Raw genomic sequence first — 18885 nt, 5'->3', positions numbered from 1 at the left:
TTTTTTACATTTTCTTTTTTTAATCAAATTCTTTTTACTGTATTTGACGCACAGCGGGTGCTCACATATTTACATCAGTCACAAGGATAATATATATCAACAAGATGTGAACTGAACACAAAATCTCTTCAAAGCTCATCTCTACTTCATACGCACATATATAACAATAACAACAAAAACTCAAAGCAGTTGAACCTTGTTGGAAAGTGGTTAAAGAAATACTATTCTTTCCAAAATCTTCAAAAAAGTCACACAGATTTCCATCAAACATGCACTCCTTCCATTCACTCGCAGAAGTTAGGTAAAAAGGCGAATCATTCAAATCATTCATGGCCATACTGCATTTTCTGAATGACAGAACACATACAAAAGGTATAAATTGTTCATGAGTTGGTTGCCTCACAACCATTTATCTACCACTTTCCTCCTCTCTTATGAAAACTGAAACCTATATTTCCACCAAAACACATCAAAACTTTTATCACTCAAAAACACTATAACTCTTTCAATAACTTTGACACAATCAATATTATATAGCCCCTCTCCTAAAAATATTAACACAAAAGAAGATACCTTTTTTTTAATCAAGAGGCAAACAATTTCAAAATCCTCCTCTTAAACTTGACACCAAAAACTTTAAAGACAGTCATATCATTGCGGTGAGACGCTCTATCCAGAATAAATTGCAAAACAAATTACTATCACAAACATCCTCAATTCTGTGGGCAGCTCTCACAGCTAGCGGATCCCACCAGAAAAGTAAACCATCAAAAGAAAACTATCTTGTCAGGACTGTTCTACATTCATTGTTGGCTCTGGAGAGAATGCATCAGTAGGCCTGAATTTTTCCCGGACCAGTGGATGTCCCTGGCATATCATCTTCATGTGATCCAGTACTCTACAAAAAGACGACAAAATCCAAAGATATAATGAGTATTGCAAAGTCACAAACGAACAACTGTAAATAATTTTTTTTCTAATGAGCATTAACAAAATAATTCTATAATATTACATTACTGATCGATGAACTAAGAAATTAATTGGTGCTCAGAAATCTACAAGATATTATAGTGAAAAATTACAGAAGACCAGCAAATATGAACGCACAGTATCTCCAGCCATTGTGGTACACATGCAGCAGCATTACGTTTTAAAGCAGCTAGTACAACAATATAGCTTTTATGAACGGCATTTCCTGTCATCTGCCTTTATGATACATCTGCATATGGAGCATTCATACTTTCAAGAAAATGAGAAAAAAACTTTATCATTAGTTTACTACACGTTTTAGCCTCTTGATTTTTACAATTTATATGTAAGCTGTCATAAATTTATGGGTTTTAAAATAAAATGTGAGAGCTGATTTTTAAGACTGTGCTTAGATCAAATGCCTTTAGACCAGAGTTTTCAAATATTGTTCCATATGTGGATAGCAAACTGCAATGACAATAAAGAGAAACTGGAAAATTGAACATGGAAAAGCTGTCTCTATCTGTAAAAATATAAAAGGGAGAAAGAAATACAAGAAAGCCTTTCATAATATTAGTCTTTAATCACCAATGACAGTTTTATGCTCTGTAAACTCAATTAGATGTTAGAAAAAGAAAGAACCTTCAAATAGCCATCTCTTCTAAGACACAATAGAAAGCTTTGAAAACTCTAAAAATCTTAAAGGCTCAGAATGAGTTTGAACCTGGGTCACAAGAACCAGTCTTACCACATGAACTGTCCTATGGCACATGTGATAGTGATACATGAAACCCCTTGATGACTAGAGCATATTGAAGACTTACCTTTTGCACATACTGTGGGTTGACTGTGATCTCCCTGTCCATTTCACGCAGTTTAGAGTCGAGTTGGATGCAGCGCTGCATCTGTTATACAGATAACATAAACATTTTAGCCAAATCTAAAGAGGAACAAACACATTAAGCATTGCTGAAAGGAGAGAAGAACCTCCATGTCTGCAAGCAATAATATAGCTTAGAGAAAAGCAGGACCTCCTGTCCCACCCTCCAACCACTCCAAATAAATCTGGTCCTTACTATAGATTTTGTGAGATGAACACAATGAACAGAGCTGAAGAATCTGCCCTGCATCTTATACCTCAGAGACAAATCTTAATTCCTAAGAGGCCAATCTTTTGTCTTCAATGTTATAGATGTTTCAAATCGTTATACACACAGAATAGGTCACTACGATGACAGGCAATTTGGTACCAGGCCAGAAATCGATACATTACTGTGACACAGCAGATATAAGCATATTTTACAAAAGTGAACGAATGGGCCGAAGTTAACAGCAATTCAGAATGGCTACATTTCATAAACAAAATTGATAAGAGAGAAGTCAACATGTAGTAGTATCATGTAAGTTACTTTGACATGTTACCTCCTAATCAAATACCATCATCTACATGTTCATGCACTAAATTTTGAACATATTTCACCTCTTTATCCAACTCCAAGAGCATATTTGGACTGCTGTATTTCTCTGGGTTGTCATGAAATCTAACCATTCCATCTTTTTGATTAATGGTGGCAAAGATCTCTCCATCCTCAATCTGCAACATCATGGTAAGGAGGAAAACATGGATGAATGTTTCAATGAAAAGTCAAAGATATCGAGAAGGCCCATACACATAACTAAAAATTCACCTTGTGCATATCCGTAGATCTTGACTATCAATAGCCTGACATTTTGACAAAACATTGTTCCAGACTTCAAACCCACATGGTTCTGTCCTATCGGAGATGAAAATTAAATATGCAGGTCTTCCCTTTTAAAATAACTTTACAGTTTTGCAAAGGGCGTTGAATCTATACAACTTCGCACAATTTTGTACACATATATGACTTCATGCCAGCATGTGAAGCAATGAGCCTCAACTTTCCCCGGCCAGATGTCCAAGCATACACCTCGAACTAGACAACAGGTGCAGCAAGGGGAATATGGACCCCTGCTAAGTCTTTTATCACATGGTGAAGGCTACTGATACTATACACAGGAGAAAGGTTAATCATGACACAGCAGCTGTTTAGAACTAAAAAAGAACTGACATTATTACCTCTACCTCGCAGCCACAAATGAATGGCAACGCAAAAAACATAATTATGTACCATTGTAGCTTGTTACCATTGTTGGCGAGTCCCAACTTCAATAACGATCTGTCTAACAGGAAACTAACTGGGACAAAAACAAGTCTGAAAATGAAGTAAGAGGAGAAGACCACTCCTGAGCCTCGACCATCCACCCATTTCGCCAACCTTTGCTTGCACACTACTCACAAATGAAAAAGCTTTAACATAAAAGTGAACCACCATAGCGACAAAATGGTTGTCATGAGGGACTAGATAAAAAGTTAAAAAGCATACAGAAACTATAATAAAATTGGAAGGCAGTGACATTTTGTTGTTGTGGTGAAGCACTACCCTCTACAAGATAGTACATATAAATGACGGAAGTACATGGTCTAGTGAGAAGAGTAAAAAAAGAGAGGAGAGGACAGAGGGCAAAAAAACACCAAGCAGATATAAAAAAACAACTATACAAAATTTGTTCATAATTTTAAAATTGACTGGTTGAACCTTCAGCCTGGAGAGCAAAGGGTTCATCCATTAGTCTTTAACCAACAGTTTGAGAGATGCATTAAGATCAACCAGAAGTTACTATACATATACTATTAAAGAGAAAAACAATCTGTCTCCCCTTACCATGTGTAAGACATAGTTCTCAGCTTCCTTGGGGCCAGACAGTTGCACCCTGTTGGCCATGTCCGTCAGGGACAGGGTCAGGAAAGTCTGAAACGCACGAAAATCCTGTTACAACATAGATCCACGTACCTAATCAGGAAGTGGCATCATTGCATACTGTACATTGTCTAAAGTTAGGGAGACAACAACAAAAAATTATTTATAAAAGACAATTATGACAGGCAAAAGCAAAAAGTATACCCGAGTTACATGTCTTGATTCATAGTAATCATGTATAAAGAGCAAAAGTGAATAGAACTGTGACAAAATAATGTTCTATTCAAGTCCCCCAAACCAAACAAACCCATAGCTGCCAACTTTTCAAAACAAAAAAAAACCTCCCCACGCTCTATCCATGCAGCAAGATGGTGGACACTGGTCAAATAACCCCAGCTCCCCCACCCTTCACACACATTTCTCTGAAAGCAATAAATTCAAGTGATTCAAAATAGAACTGAAGCAAAGACCTGTCCAGTTAACTTATCAGTTTCGTTCTCATTATTATCCATAAATCCTGTCTTGAAAGCTCATAATATTTCTTCAACACAGCAATTCCATGAGGAACAGTACTAGAAAACAGAGAATACACATTTTCCAATACGAAAATGGATTTATACAGACCCTAAAAAATTGTATAGGGTACGTTTATTACACACTGGTTGGCAGCTATGCAGTTCAGCAGATAAAACTAATGGAAGAAAAAAAAAAGTGAAAAAAAGGCATGAACAATAAGAACTAAAGAAAGAAAGTACAGACAGATTTACAACCCTACAAACAAGCCTCCAGGTGGAGGTACAGTAGTCTCTGCCTAAATGCAAGGTGCGTGGGAGGACTCTTTAACTTGTGTTTATACCGAGCGTGCGTTTATATGAACCTTTGCAAAAGGAGGAGGGGACGCATTTATCTCATTGCCTTGATATTCTAGGGACCTCCCTTTTGGGAGGGGATCACTTTGGGCCGATAATATGACGATACGTCACTGTTTTGCGAAGGATTCCCCAACTGCGGTAAAGAGTACAACGGCATTGAATGGGCGGGAGGGGGGCCCAGAAAAACAGACAGTTCTTTAGTCAGAATCATAGATCTCTACATTCAGAAAAACAGACTCAATGTCGGAAACAGATAGCCTAAAAGGAAATTGCCTGTGATGGTCATAAAGACAACAACCCAGCCACGTGGCTTTCCAAGCAACCATCCTTGGCCGTAAATTCATGAACGATATCAGAATAATAAATCTCTACATTCAGAGAAACATATTTCTTGTGTTTCGTTGCAAAAGTAAGTTCTTCGAGCGCAGCTAATTAGACTTACTTGACGAATCTTTAATCCTTCAGAGGCCTATCTTGTGTTTTACAGCATTCACACGTGTTGCACATCATAGGCCTAGGTCTAATTAAACATAAGATGCAGTGACCCAACCACCAGTCAGAAACCTTCTCTCAAAGATCATGCATTTCCAGTGACCAATCAAAAAACATTTCAGTCCCCCAAACCTCCAACATTTCACGGACCAGTCCTAGACCTATGTGCAGAGATGCCAACCACAGAAGACCTAAATGAGTATTTGGAAATATGAAAATGTGTATTTTCAGGGGAAAATGTGTATTCCCCATGACCGACCGACCAACTAGTAAAATGTTCAGGGTGTCCAGCAATATTTCATGAAAAAAAAATTACTAGCTCACCAGCTCGAAAAAGGGAGCACACACGCGTACAATATTCATGTATCCAGTTAACAACATGTTAGTGTTCAGTATCGTACTGGGGTCTTGTTTGACTTAAGTATTTCAGTCTATTATTATAATATTTTCGTCTCATTATTAAATAAAAAAATTAATCCTGCTTTGAGCGTTCGGAACGGCCTAGAACAAGAATTTCGACTATCAAGAACCAGTCTGGGTGTCATAATTCATGTTATGAACTGACAGACTTAAATTATTGCTCAAACTCAGAGAAGAGCAATAACTTGAATGGCTCAAGTATACCCACGCAGTGTGAGAGTTGTAACAACTGTGGGAGTGAAAGATGCAGTAACACTGAAAATCTACCAGTCTTGAACAGAAAGCTACAACATACACTGTAGGTTTAATTTATTATCACCCAGCCAATGAAACGCGAACACTCTATTTCAATAACACAGACTTGCAAAGTATGAAAGGTCCCAATTCCGCACACGGCCTGCACCAATGCGCGCTTTGCAGAAGCTTTAATCAAAATACTGAAATTGCTTCCAAGTTGTTGTCCTCTGGCATTGCCGTCACCCCCCCCCCCCCCCCCCCCCCCCTGTATCTTTAAAAAAAAAAATCAATAATCCCCTCTCCTATTCCGTAGTCCTATACTTCGCCACGCCGTTACTCCCACCAAAGACGGTCTTAGCTCACACGATGCCGTATTTTTATGATGCGAATGCGTGCAGGGTCACTGACCGGTCACGATGGCGAGCCAGACAATCTAAAAATCGGACGACCCTTGTATTTTCTTTTCTTTTTTTTTCCACAACTAACAGCACAGAGACGAGTTGGGGCATTGATTAAATTTTATTTGCACGGCGACACAGCGTTTAGATCTGTACTGCACAACCAGCATGTCACAAATGTTGCGTTATCAGACTACTGCTGGCAAACTTCTCTGTGGTAACGAAAGCGAAAGTACATCTTGATTTTCCCGATCGAGCCTGGGTGTCACATGCACTTCCGCCTGCCGCCTGTCCGCGTGAAAGTGAACGTACTCTCGGACGGGGAAAAGCTGAACGAATAATATCACAATCCCGACCGCCAAAATTGAACTTACAGACCTTATCGGACTTGGTTTTCAAATATTCCAGTTCCGCGATACTGAAACTATTTTGACAAAAGATGGGACTTGAGATAATTAGGATTACTCGTCCAAGCTGAATCTCGTATTTTCCGCATTCCAGGATGCATATTTTTTCATGAAAAGTCGTATTCGCGTATTTTCGGCAAAAAATCGTACTAAAATACGTAAAATCGTACTGGTTGGCATCTCTGTATGTGTCAGTGAAAAGTTGGGTGTGAAAACACTGTCCATCACTCTCTTTGTTCGGCGAGAGGGGCAGTCTCACCAAATATCTGGTTTTCTAGGCTTGTCTTAATACTTAATGCAAGCTGTGCAGATTGTAGTGAAAATTTCCCTATGTCAAGCTTTATCTGTTGATATGTTTCGCAGATCGGAGCGAGCGTTTAGCGGGAGTGACTGTGTGTTTGTACGTCTAAATTATATTGTAAAAAACCAGTCAGATGACGAAAGTGTGCGTTTCAGCAGAGCGTGCGTTTAGGTGAGACTACTGTGTTGACACAGAAGGAGAAAAACCTGCCTTTGTCAGTCTCTGTATGTTCTTCTTGATCATGGATGTCTGACACTGTTTCACCAAGCCCATGTTGTTGTCCTGTGGCACAAGGAAAATGAAAAGGTGAATTTTAAAAATACTAAATTTTTAATTGCTTTTTTGCAGTTGTAGAGGTAGAATGTCCTCCTACAATTTTGGGTTCCCGTAAAAGATGAGAAAGGAAACACTCCAAAATGAGAAAAGTCCAGACTCCATTCAGATCTGAACCACACATTGTCACATCTGTCGGGCCCATAACTAGTGGCGTCATATCGACAGGCAGCCACAATAAATCAAAATAATAATAACTGATAGCAATTTTTGATGGGCATTACAATCAAATGAGCTATCCGATAAAAAATTTATAAGGAACATCTTGAGGTGAAACAACTAGCAAGCACTATTATATATATTACTCCGCACACATTAAAAATATCAGCGTCACATATACTAGCAATGTTTCAAAGCTTCTCAACACATGTCGAAATAATAAGAGTTCTCAGGAAAGGAGAAGTTCACAGACCCAATGACATTTATTCAGAACATGGGAAAAGAAAAATGCCTTGTACAAATAACTGACAGATGGAAAAGAAATAGGACCAAACAGTTATTTTTTACGTTTAATTGGAGTTTTACAGTACTTGCAACATAATTAAGTCATATAAATGTCAAAAACTAGGTGTTACTAGACAGGAATATGCAAAAAAAAAGGAGGAAAGATAAGGACAACAGATATTTGGTAGGAAAGAGAGAGAAAAAACCCATACCAGAGTGCCTGCCAACCACCTACCAAACAGTAGCGCATTTCAGTCATACATACAATAACTACTCATAACCAATAGATCCTGTATCCTCTTTACCATCAAATCATATTTTCAGAAAACAATGGGAAGACAGTATAACCCAAAACAGTTACAGATAAGACATACTCTTTTTGTCAACCTGAATCTCAATACGCGAGCCTAAGGAGTAAATATCCAGCATGAAATGTACATATATTAGGAGTTCTTAGATACTGAAATCTTTGAACATATTAAGTAAAAGATAACAGACCAAAATAGACCAAAAATCTTACCCTGTTGAAAACTTCTGTGTGTTTGGTCAGCGTTGTGCGTAGATCAGCAAGATTGTTCTGGGCATACACAGAGGCTAGATCCAAATATGGCTGGCACAGGGGCTGAAGATGAAAAAAAAAAAAGAAGATATTTGCTAATTTTACAATTAAACTTAATTATGTACAATGCAACACACAAAGAAAAACAGGCCGTTTACATGTGTATGAGTGAAGTAAAACAATATGATTTTTGTACCTTCGAGGAAAAGTAAAAAAAAAGCCATGACTTGTTCTTTTTCAAGCAGTCACGATCTGTGCACTGAAGATTAAATTTATACAGAATTGATATTGACAAATAAACGCAGGGAAGTTGGTGGTTGTATGCTCCAGGTGTTGACCATTTCTCTCCTAAAAAAACTCCAAAAAGCTACTAGAAATGTTGAATACTCCTGTGGCACGTTTCTGGATCTATTCTTTGGACATTTTTAAAGCTTGACTTTTCTCAAACACTAGGATTGGTTTTCTTCATATTTACATGCTTGACGTCCCCCGGATTTAATTTAATTTTCCAAAGTTTCGCTGAAATCAGAGCAGAGATGACCGAGTCATTGCCCTTTAAGACGATCCTCTTTTTTTAGATACCCTGTATTCATTAATGAACTTTATGAACAATGAGTGAGACTCCATACTTTCATACTTAGCTTCACAAAATTAGAAACAAAGAATAAAAAGTTTTCACACCTCACACCCTGTTTCATCTACACTGGTTCACACATGTAAATAACAAAAGAGGATTTATTCACCAGCTGAAACAAATCCCATAAGAACAAACAGAACATTGAGGATTAGGGACCCCACCCCTACCTTTTATGTGCCTTTTACAAAACAACAAATACTCCTGCATAAATAGAGCAAAACTTACTCGGATGTACCGCTTGAGAACTTGGGATGTATATTGTGGAAGATTGATGATCTGACGAGAGATGAGAACAATATGTATATAAATAATATATACATATATATACATCAAACAGTATCTACTTGACATTTAATATGATCACTTCATTTCATTTGTCCATAAGGGTTATTCAGACAAAACTGCTGGCAGTCAGAGTTAAAAAGGGGATTTCCCTTTTCTATCCCGAGTTCAGTGAGTAGAAAAGGGGAACTTGACATTTGGAGTTATGTGAATGAAGCTGCATGTGTCTGACAGAAACAGAATGTCTTGCTGTATGATGAGGCTAGCAACAGAGTTATTATGAAGTTGTGTGAGCCTTCTCACTCAGAAGGGATACACAACATCTTTAAATAAGATTTCAAATTTTCCACCAACAAATAACATACTTTACATTACAAACTTGCATCTTTCTTGAAACACAATTACGTGTATAAACAGATTGAAGTGATATCACAATGGCCTTATTATATACTTTATCTAGAATATAAAAGCACAGAGTAATTGAACCTTCCCGCTCTGAACACTACACAAGACAAAATTGCCCATTGTTCTATTTAATCAAGTTACATGAAAACATACCTTTCCATGTAAAATAAGAGACACCAAAATAAATTTCTTGTAGGCTTCCATCATGATGTGGCTCACAGCTACACTGGGCGTAGTCACCACCTGTGATGCATACACAACAGCTAAATACAGTCACAAAGACAACGATGAAAAGAAGTAATTTATTGGACATATAAAACATGACCAAAAGTGAATAAAATCACCTTGGAAAATAAAATAACGCTCAAATTGTAACCCCATTCTCAAGAGTAAAAACTACAGTAAAACTCCCGAAAAAATAGATTTTGATGTTGGCAATGTTGGACAATAAGCAATTGGAAATACGAATTTGTTAGAAAGCTACAAGAGTTTGGAAAACAAATTCTTTAATTATTTCAGAATAATCTAAACAAAAACATTGGGCGACGTGATATAAGAGTGAAGAAATATAATGTCATTCTTATTTCAAAATCAAAATGAATAACTTAGTGCAAGTTCTTTAGTGTAGCAATAAAGAACTCATATAAAAATATATAACTTCCATATCACTTTTTTGACATTGGTCTGTACGATGGACCCCCCCCCCCCAAATGAAGTAAGCAAAGAAAAAGACACTGCTGATATCCATCAAGAAGACTTATGGTAATATTTTCAACTCACCACTTCAAAATAGTAGAGTGCTCTGTCGTAGTTCTTCAATGCTGTGTAGATCATACCCCCATAATAGTAATGTAACAGGTAGTCTTTGGCATCAAACCGTCCCCCCTGGCAGTCAAGAGGAAGTAAAAGATGTCTCAAGAACTTGCAGAGTAAAACTTCGGCTTTATGGGTCTATCAACACTATAATAAAGATAAACCAGTGAGAGACAGGAGACTGAATATAGTTTTTGTCATAAATTTAGCCAGTTAGAGACATACTTTGACATAGAAACACCTCACAAAAATAATTAGCAGTTTTCAAAAGGCACGACCCTTACCCGTTATAAAATACTATTAATAACCTGACCAAATCTGATACATCTGAGATAAGTCTGTATACTTTAAGTAAATGTGTGTGTACTTGAAAAAAAGGGTCCAAATGCGCAACTTTTTACTTTTGTAGTTTATTGCATTTTAGTATAGAATGGCCTTTCCAGGTGCCTCTGTTTTTTTTAATTTTTCAAGATGTATCTCATTAAGTTTTTGAGAACTTTTGTGAGAGAGGGGTGCACCAACTACTTTTGAGAAAAAGGAGAAAATAAACGCTACTTCGAATATTACGTAATGAATATGTATTTTTAAAAGCTTTTAAATACATACTTAAAAGAATTGGCTGAAATATTTCGTGAGGATAGAGAAAAATGGTAGATGAGTTGATATCCTTGTGAAATATCCATCCAACTTCAATAGAAGTGGAGATATTTTGGATTGAAGGAGATGGGGGTCACCTGATTTAAGAGGAAACATTAGCGAAAAAATGGTCGCTAAAGCTTGGTAAATTCCAAAGCTGGAGAGTCCATGGAGACTAAATTTTTATTTTTGTGCCTTTAATCAACATTTTCGGTGAAATCCTCAAAGGAATATTTTGTAAATGGACAAAAAAGGTGTTGAGCCAAAAAACAAAAAATTTGATAAAAATTGCTAAGCAGGGAGAAAAGTTCTGTTTTCTTCGATTTCCTTATTTTGACGGGAGCCTGATTCCACCACGCTGCCTCACATTTTTGCTCTACAATGATACTGGTACCAAATTCAGACTAATTAAAGATAACAGAATAAAAGAACACTCCACAAGAGTTCTGATAACATGCTCTGAATCTTATAAATTTTTCACTTTTAGTGAACTGGCCAGAGAAGTAAATTAAACTGTAATTTTGCATAAGATATAAACATTTTTCTTCTCCTTAAAAAATTTTTAAAGAGCATTCTAACTGCTATTGTAACTGTAAATGCACAGTTCAAGGCATACCTCTCTGCTGATTTCTGTTATGTCAATATCAAGGAACCTCAATGCAGGTTTCAGGTTCTTGGACAGCAAACAAAGCTGAGGGACAAAAGCAGGTCGAGAAATCATTACCAGTACTAGTCTTTTCAGATTCACACTCAGGCAGAAACAGCAAATCTTGAATACAACCTATCTTCTTTCGACCATAAAATATTTCTGTTCAAGCAAGTCTATTCAAGGGAAACTGCCCAAAAACTTTGCAGCTATGAAAATGAACCAAGAAACCGAGTGTATATAAAATTCAAGTATACAGTGCTGAGTGAACATAGGTTATACTATACCATATATAAGAAGTAAAAATTTCTTACTAAAATTATTAAGAGATATCATCTGACACATACAAAAAACAGCTTTTCACATCATGGACAGATGAACAGCATTATAACACTATAATACTGACGATTCCTAGACAGCCAGGCCAGCATATTTTTCGTCCATAAACAAAATTACAGAGCCATATTCATAACCAAACATTTTACAATAACATGGACATATAATTATTATGACATAACAAGATAGTAGATGTCTAGCCAAATAGGGAGTCTCCACTGACAACTAAACACCACTGAAGACAGATTCACTGAATTTACAGGAGCTGCACACATTCAACACTCAAATAATAAGTAATCTTGCAATGTACCTCCTTCACAATAGGTCACATTAACACAGCCATTAATGGAAAACTATCAGTTTCAACTAAACCTTTAAAGAGTAAGTTGCCATCTCTTCAATTTGATTACAGTCTTAAGGGAAATATTTGGGGTTGTCTTTTTTTGGGGAGGAAAAAAATCCACATGAAATCATAATCAGACAGATATACAGATAATGAGAAAGAAACTTTAAAACCATGTCCTTTACGCTTTGAGATATAAGTTTTTCAGTGTTCCAACAAACTCTTCATATGCAGATTTCATACCGACAATGAAAACAAATAATCTTACTAAACATTCACCAACCTGGCAAAGATTAGCGTGAATTGATGTCAGTTGGGCAGGATGAATTTGGATTTTTTGAATGGCTTGAGAAAGAGGGGCAATCCCACTGGAATACTGAAAGAGACATTGGTAATAAGAAAATCAAAGCAATTAACTATGAAGATGCAGCACATTTATGCACTTCGAAGGTATGCAATCAATATAACTTCAAGCCACTACTCTACTGCTATCATGAAAAAGAATAAGACATGAAACCGCTTCTTTTGTTAACAGATTAAAAACCAGAAAGATCTTCCGAGCTAAACAAAAGTTACATAGCAATGATTTTCAGGAAGTAAAAAAAAGTTTAACCCCTCCATGATCCATGATGCTGGGTCACTTCATGTTTCACTAGGCAGTTTTCAATCTCCAGGGACCAGAAGCAGCGCTAAATTTAGAGGTCGAATGCCTATTAGAATAGGTTTGTAAATACTATGAACTGTGTCTAAACAGAAACAATTTCTTTGAAAAGAAAACATATTTCTGAATTTGAATCTGCATTAGTGTTCCAAAGTGCACCTAATAGAAGCATTACGTCGAATATAACATATGGCGAACAGTGCTTATCATTATGGTCATCCTGTTTCGCAAGGTATAACGAACAGCATCTTGCCGCCATCGCCACATTTAAAAAAAACTACTAACAGCGCTCCTCATATTGTTTATGAAGGGGTAAAAACCAAATCAAATATTCTTTAGCGCTCAAAACTGACATTTAGTTTGGAACCATGAAAGAGTCAAAACAACCATAACAGTAACATAATCATATGATTGAAAAAAAATTCACATGAATAATGGGATAAGATATTAATCTTAAATAACAAAACAGTGACAGTGCCTTTGCTGTCATTTATATTACCAATCCTGACGCCAGTAATGAGCCACAAACACTACCTAAAAACATATAAAATGGGTTATCAAATATTGTTTCATAACAGCTGTCATCCTAGCACCATTCTTACCATTTTCCTGTCAATCAAAGTCTGTGCATACTTGTGACAGAGTTCAGCATCTGAAAATATACACATCCATCCATTATGTTTTCCTGCTGTGAAAAAGAAAACTTTGCTCATAAGGTACTGGAAGTCCTTTCATGAACAAACCAAAGGCCATCAGCCACACAACACGGTAAACAAGTAGACAGGACGAGATGACAGTCATTACATCATCATGCAGTATTCAGACAAGACATAAAACCTAAATACACTGGTACATGGGCAGTCAAGATCATTCTAAACTTGTGTTTTTAAATTACTTAACTTTAATTGCTAGAGCATTTCATAACATCACAACAGTAGCAGTGGAGCAGTAGCTCAATAATAATAATAAAACGAGCATAAAAAACAATATCCCTGCCAGTGTCACACCCAAGCAACAAAACAATTATAAAGGGAGATTACACATCCAAAATTATAAAATAGTCTTCTACAAAGAGAAATCCTTCTCCCTTTGCTCCCTTAGAACCCCACACACACACAAACACACACACACAGAGAATACAACAAAAAAATCGCAATCCTTTTCAACAAGGCGCTCAAACTGAAGTGCCCGTCTAGATTCATTTCACAAATCATCATGATGTCAAGGTACTTACAACTGTCAGTGGCATAACGCACTTGTTCACCATTGCATTTGGAAAGGAACTCTGTTGTTTGAACCAACAATGTGTCAATATCAGACGTGTTGGACAATGGAAGATTGTACTTAACACACCTGAAAATAAAATATGGCACGCATGAGCAGGGGTTCTAAGACACTACATCACATGAAAGCGCCTGAAGTAATAGTATGATGGTAAAAAAACAACAGAACGCATGTGTTCCTACAGTTTCCACATACACACATATATATATGTATAGAGCAGCATTTAGTGCTGGGACTCATCATGGTAAAAGCAAAAGAATCAATGGTTGCATCACAAATTTAACCATTATTTTTTAAATTGAAACTTCAAATATGTGAAATAAAACTGGACTTTGTTTCATTCTCATATTTTATTTTACTATCAAGTGCAAGCAGAGCTATCAGTTTTTTGTGGTACAGTTTCATGTTTATTTTGTTACGTCTATCCATGCTGCCTGGCACTTTGGTTTAGTTACGCCAAAAGATAGAGAAGGTCAGCAATAAGACAGGCCAGCAGAGAAATGCTAGAATGTAAAATGAAAGCTTTGTCATTAAAATTTATACTCAAACCCCCCCCCCATATGAATTCCATTCTGAAAGACCTGATGATGAGTTCAACAAAAGCTTAGACAATTCAGGTCAGTTAAATACCTGAAGATTAACTTAAAATCATGATTATAATAGATGCCAGAAAAAATAAGACAAAAGACATTTCTTTTCATTGACAGTGAACACAATGAATAGGCATGGGAGCAAGAAGCTCCTGAAGCCACATTGAATGTTCTCATTTCCTTTTGTGACAATAAGAATTATACAACCTGAAGCTATAGTTATAAAAACAGCTTTTCAGGAAGCCATGAAAACAGAACACCTGACTTTATATCCATAAATCTACAAGCACTTTATTTTAGTATCCGCTCAAAGTCAGAAGAAAAAAATATGTACAAACAAATTTCTGATTAACCAAACTTACAAAACTCCCAAAACTCCCAACGAGGTTTGCTGCATGTCCAAAGTACCAAACACATTATCCAAATGGGAGGCATTCTTTGTCAACATGTCAGTACTCTTGTTGATGAAATCACATAGCTGCGTCAGGTTGCCTAGAGAAAAAAGAGGCAGAAAGAGATCCACAGCTGTTACAAACACCATAAACTGAAACATATAAAGTACTCTTTAGCACTAGTTTTATGATGGAAAAAAATGAAACAAGCAATTTCAACTTTTCAGAATGAAGACTTAAATGGTGTTCTTGTTACTCACTCCCTGATCAGAAGACCATTTTTGCCTTAAGACCAACTTAAGTTCCTTTGAGGAGTTAGGCATATATATTCATACTCCTCTAAAACATTTTGAACTTCACACATCAAACTAAGAACAATGTCTTAGCTGATAAATTAAACTTGTGTGAAACCTTGACTTGAGATAAGACTATATGCCCTTTACGATTATTTTTTTAAAAGTATAAAACAGTGGATCGGTAATGTGGAATTTGAAGATAATCTCTAGCAACACTTGTTTTTGGTCAATGCATACACAGACAAAAACATATCGTTGAGTGTGGGCTGTGTGACTGCGACTGAATCAGCATGATAGAGCATGCCTCCTCCATCGATCTTCTACGAGGATGGATAAAAAAAACTACGGGAAGTTGTGAAATATCTCGACCACAGTACTAACTTTTGCGCATGGCACTTAGTAATGTTCCCATGACATGATATCAAACACAAGGTAGGTAGATGTTTTTCTTCAATGTTGAAGGCCACTGACCCACATCACACAAAAAATACACATTTTACAGAAAAGACTTCTGAGAAAATGGCATAAATTATAAATGACATAAAGCAATAACATTTTAAAATTGTGTTGCGTTGTGTGGTTAAATAAAGTTTCAATAATAAAATAGTATAGGTTTTATACCCTTTCTCATGGGTTAAGCAACACTATTATATCACTGGGTCGAGTTAGCCGGGGAGAATGAGCAATTTCCTTTGATATGCAAAGCTTGTAAAATAAAAAATATAGTGAAACTCCCCCAGTTTACTCCCAAGAGCCCAAACCATTGCAATTGTATGTGATGTCATAAAATAGTATAATAAAAAGAGTAATGTCACATGAAACTACAATGGTTGATTAAAGAGCAGACCACGTCAAAGATTGACTCTGGCCCTGCTGATTATGCACCCCATGTTTTGTTTATTATCCTTTACCCACTTTCGATTCCCAAAGAGCTATGCAGCCATGCTCTGCAGGACATGCCCCCGTGAAGTTTTTAAAAAATCCTGGGGGTTACAGGGAGGCATGTCCCCTTGTTTATAACAGTTTTACTACATAATTTAATGTTTTGCAGTTAGGTTTGAAATTTTCTTGAAAATAATTAATATGTGACAGATTAAGTGGCCAAATGTGTGATCTGCAGCAAAAAAATACTGAGACGGTTTGGCCCCCAAAGCAGTGCAGCTGTGTAGGGAAGTGAAAGCAAAATATGCCATTGCTTTTATGACTAGTCAGTATCTGAGTCGCTAAATGACTGCTAGAGTAGACCCAGGTAACTTCGCCAAGAGGGGAAATTCGCCATCTGTCCCCCACCCCTCCTACCTATTTAAAATATGAATAATCTAATATACCCACCAAGGAAGAATTTAAGAGTCAAGTTGCTTGCGACCAGAAACAATTCTTTTACTTATTTATTTTTTTATAGTAGAGGGTTTTACGGCACTCGCAACTGCATAAGGTCATATGAGTGCCAAGGGGTGGGTATCAACATAAGATTAAAGTCAGGTGCGCGTCCACCTTAAAGCCTCTAGAAAGCCATAATTTGGCTATTTTCTTATTCATCCAAATTGCTTGCATCACAACTTAATCACAAGATAGATTGGCCCTACGGCATCATGTGAGCACCGGCTGCTGTTGGGGTCACAAAAGTTCATGCAAAGTCTGAAAGCCGCGAAGTATGGCACTCCTGAACGGGGGAATAATTGATTTTTATTTTTTTTAAATAGTTTTTGAAATACACTCATGGGAGAGAAGGGGGTGGGGGGTGTTATTGAAGAAATCCTGCCTGAGTTGTCTGAAATCTCAACAAAACTTCAGTCAGACACAGCTCAGCTTGATTTAAAACTAGATCTATGATTTTTAGTGCCTTTGTTATGATATGATTTTAATCTGATTTACTTAGTTTTCATTCATGATTTTACGAATTTTCCAATAATTATATTTTTGTAGGTAAGATTGAAGAATACCGGATCAGCGGAATAGGACTACTTTTGCCTATGTCTCGATAACCTTAGAAATTCATGATGTTCCCCAGTTTTTAATCTCTCTCAATGAAGAATCTCAGACCGGTAGCCTTGATCTATTCATTTTAAACAGTTTGTCAGGGGTAGGTCCCCCCTGAACCCCCCCCCCCTCCCCTAATCCCTTCCTCCGCCCCCCATTCTGGCGCAATAATACGAGTGGTCCGGTGTTCTTCAATCTTCCCGCCTTTTGTAGAGAGCAATAATAAACTGTATTGCTGTTTATAACGTTGTGATGCACGATCCAGTATTAGAGTAAAGTCAGGTTCGCATCCACCTTAAGGCCTTTAGAAAGCCATAATTTGGCTATTTTCTTATTGATCCAAAATTTGAAAGTATCGGCGTGACCGGCAGAATTGGACGCATCACCAGACTTAGTTATCGTCTCAGTATGCTTAATAGACTTCTTTCTACATTGCATTTTAATGCGTCCACTTTGGTCTGGTGACGCATCCACTTCGCTGGTGAAGCGTCCACAAGATCTGGTCAGTGCCACCACCCCCTAATTCTTCATAATATTAGAAATAAATGATGTTTTAACATAGAATCCAGATGTATGTTCACCCAGTCTGTCATTCTTCATCCTATTATTATCCACTCACTCATTCTTCATTATGTAAGAAATAAAAATGAACAAAACCTTTAGATCTATGTTAAGATATTTCATTTATTAACATTGCCATTAGATAAAGTGACAAAAAACATTTATAGGTAGACTGTTTGTTAATTTACAACCAAACATCTTTATACTTCTTAGGTTGATTTATTTACATATAATGTCCAGTAATTTAAATGCAAGTAAATTTATGTTTTCAAAATATGTAAGTACAAGGTAGTTATGAAATAGTGGGCAAGCAAACATCACAAATAAAAGTCACTGCTCTTAGCTCTTTGACCTGTCTTTCCACTCAATTCTTCCTTTCTGCTGCACGTTGCATGCCACCAGCTATCGCATAATTCACATTGCACCTACAGTCCATGCCAATGGCTCCGACACCCTCTACAACTTCTGTCCATCATCCCATGCATTTCATCATCCACCTCACTCTCATCATCTATCAGAATATCTTCATCTCAACCACTTTCTACATTCACTCTTTTCTTCTCCTACCTTTCAACAGCTTTTTCAAAGCAGCTTCTTCCCGCTTTCTTTTCTTATTTTCAGCCTCCTCGTGTTTCTTCTTTTTTCTCACCTTCTCTTCTGCCTTCTTCTTCTTCATCTCTTCTCTTTCCTTCTTCTTTTGCTCTTTCACCTGAAGGATTTCCTCTTTCTCAGCTTCTTTTTTTCTTAACATCTCATTATATATATATTCATAGCCATTAAGGGCCATCTAGAGAGGATAGACTTTTGTTTG

At 36.9% G+C, this 18885-nt stretch overlaps 1 protein-coding gene across 1 annotated transcript; it reads right to left on the bottom strand.

Moving 5' to 3' along the window:
- On the bottom strand, positions 1–15337 carry LOC101851720 (COP9 signalosome complex subunit 3; the record flags this gene model as incomplete). Its single annotated transcript, XM_013080307.1, is given in 14 exon segments — positions 1–898; positions 1794–1874; positions 2450–2563; positions 3714–3800; positions 7087–7158; positions 8174–8275; positions 9075–9125; positions 9690–9779; positions 10317–10421; positions 11602–11676; positions 12594–12686; positions 13574–13623; positions 14206–14324; positions 15208–15337. Coding segments are annotated over 14 exon segments (1238 nt in total), but the record flags the coding sequence as incomplete, so codon positions are not given.
- Between the last annotated feature and the right edge of the window lie 3548 nt (positions 15338–18885).

The sequence above is a fragment of the Aplysia californica genome, unplaced genomic scaffold, assembly GCF_000002075.1.
Source record: "Aplysia californica isolate F4 #8 unplaced genomic scaffold, AplCal3.0 scaffold00080, whole genome shotgun sequence".
Lineage (NCBI taxonomy): Eukaryota > Metazoa > Mollusca > Gastropoda > Aplysiida > Aplysiidae > Aplysia > Aplysia californica.
This window is presented reverse-complemented; position numbering and strand designations above follow the sequence as displayed.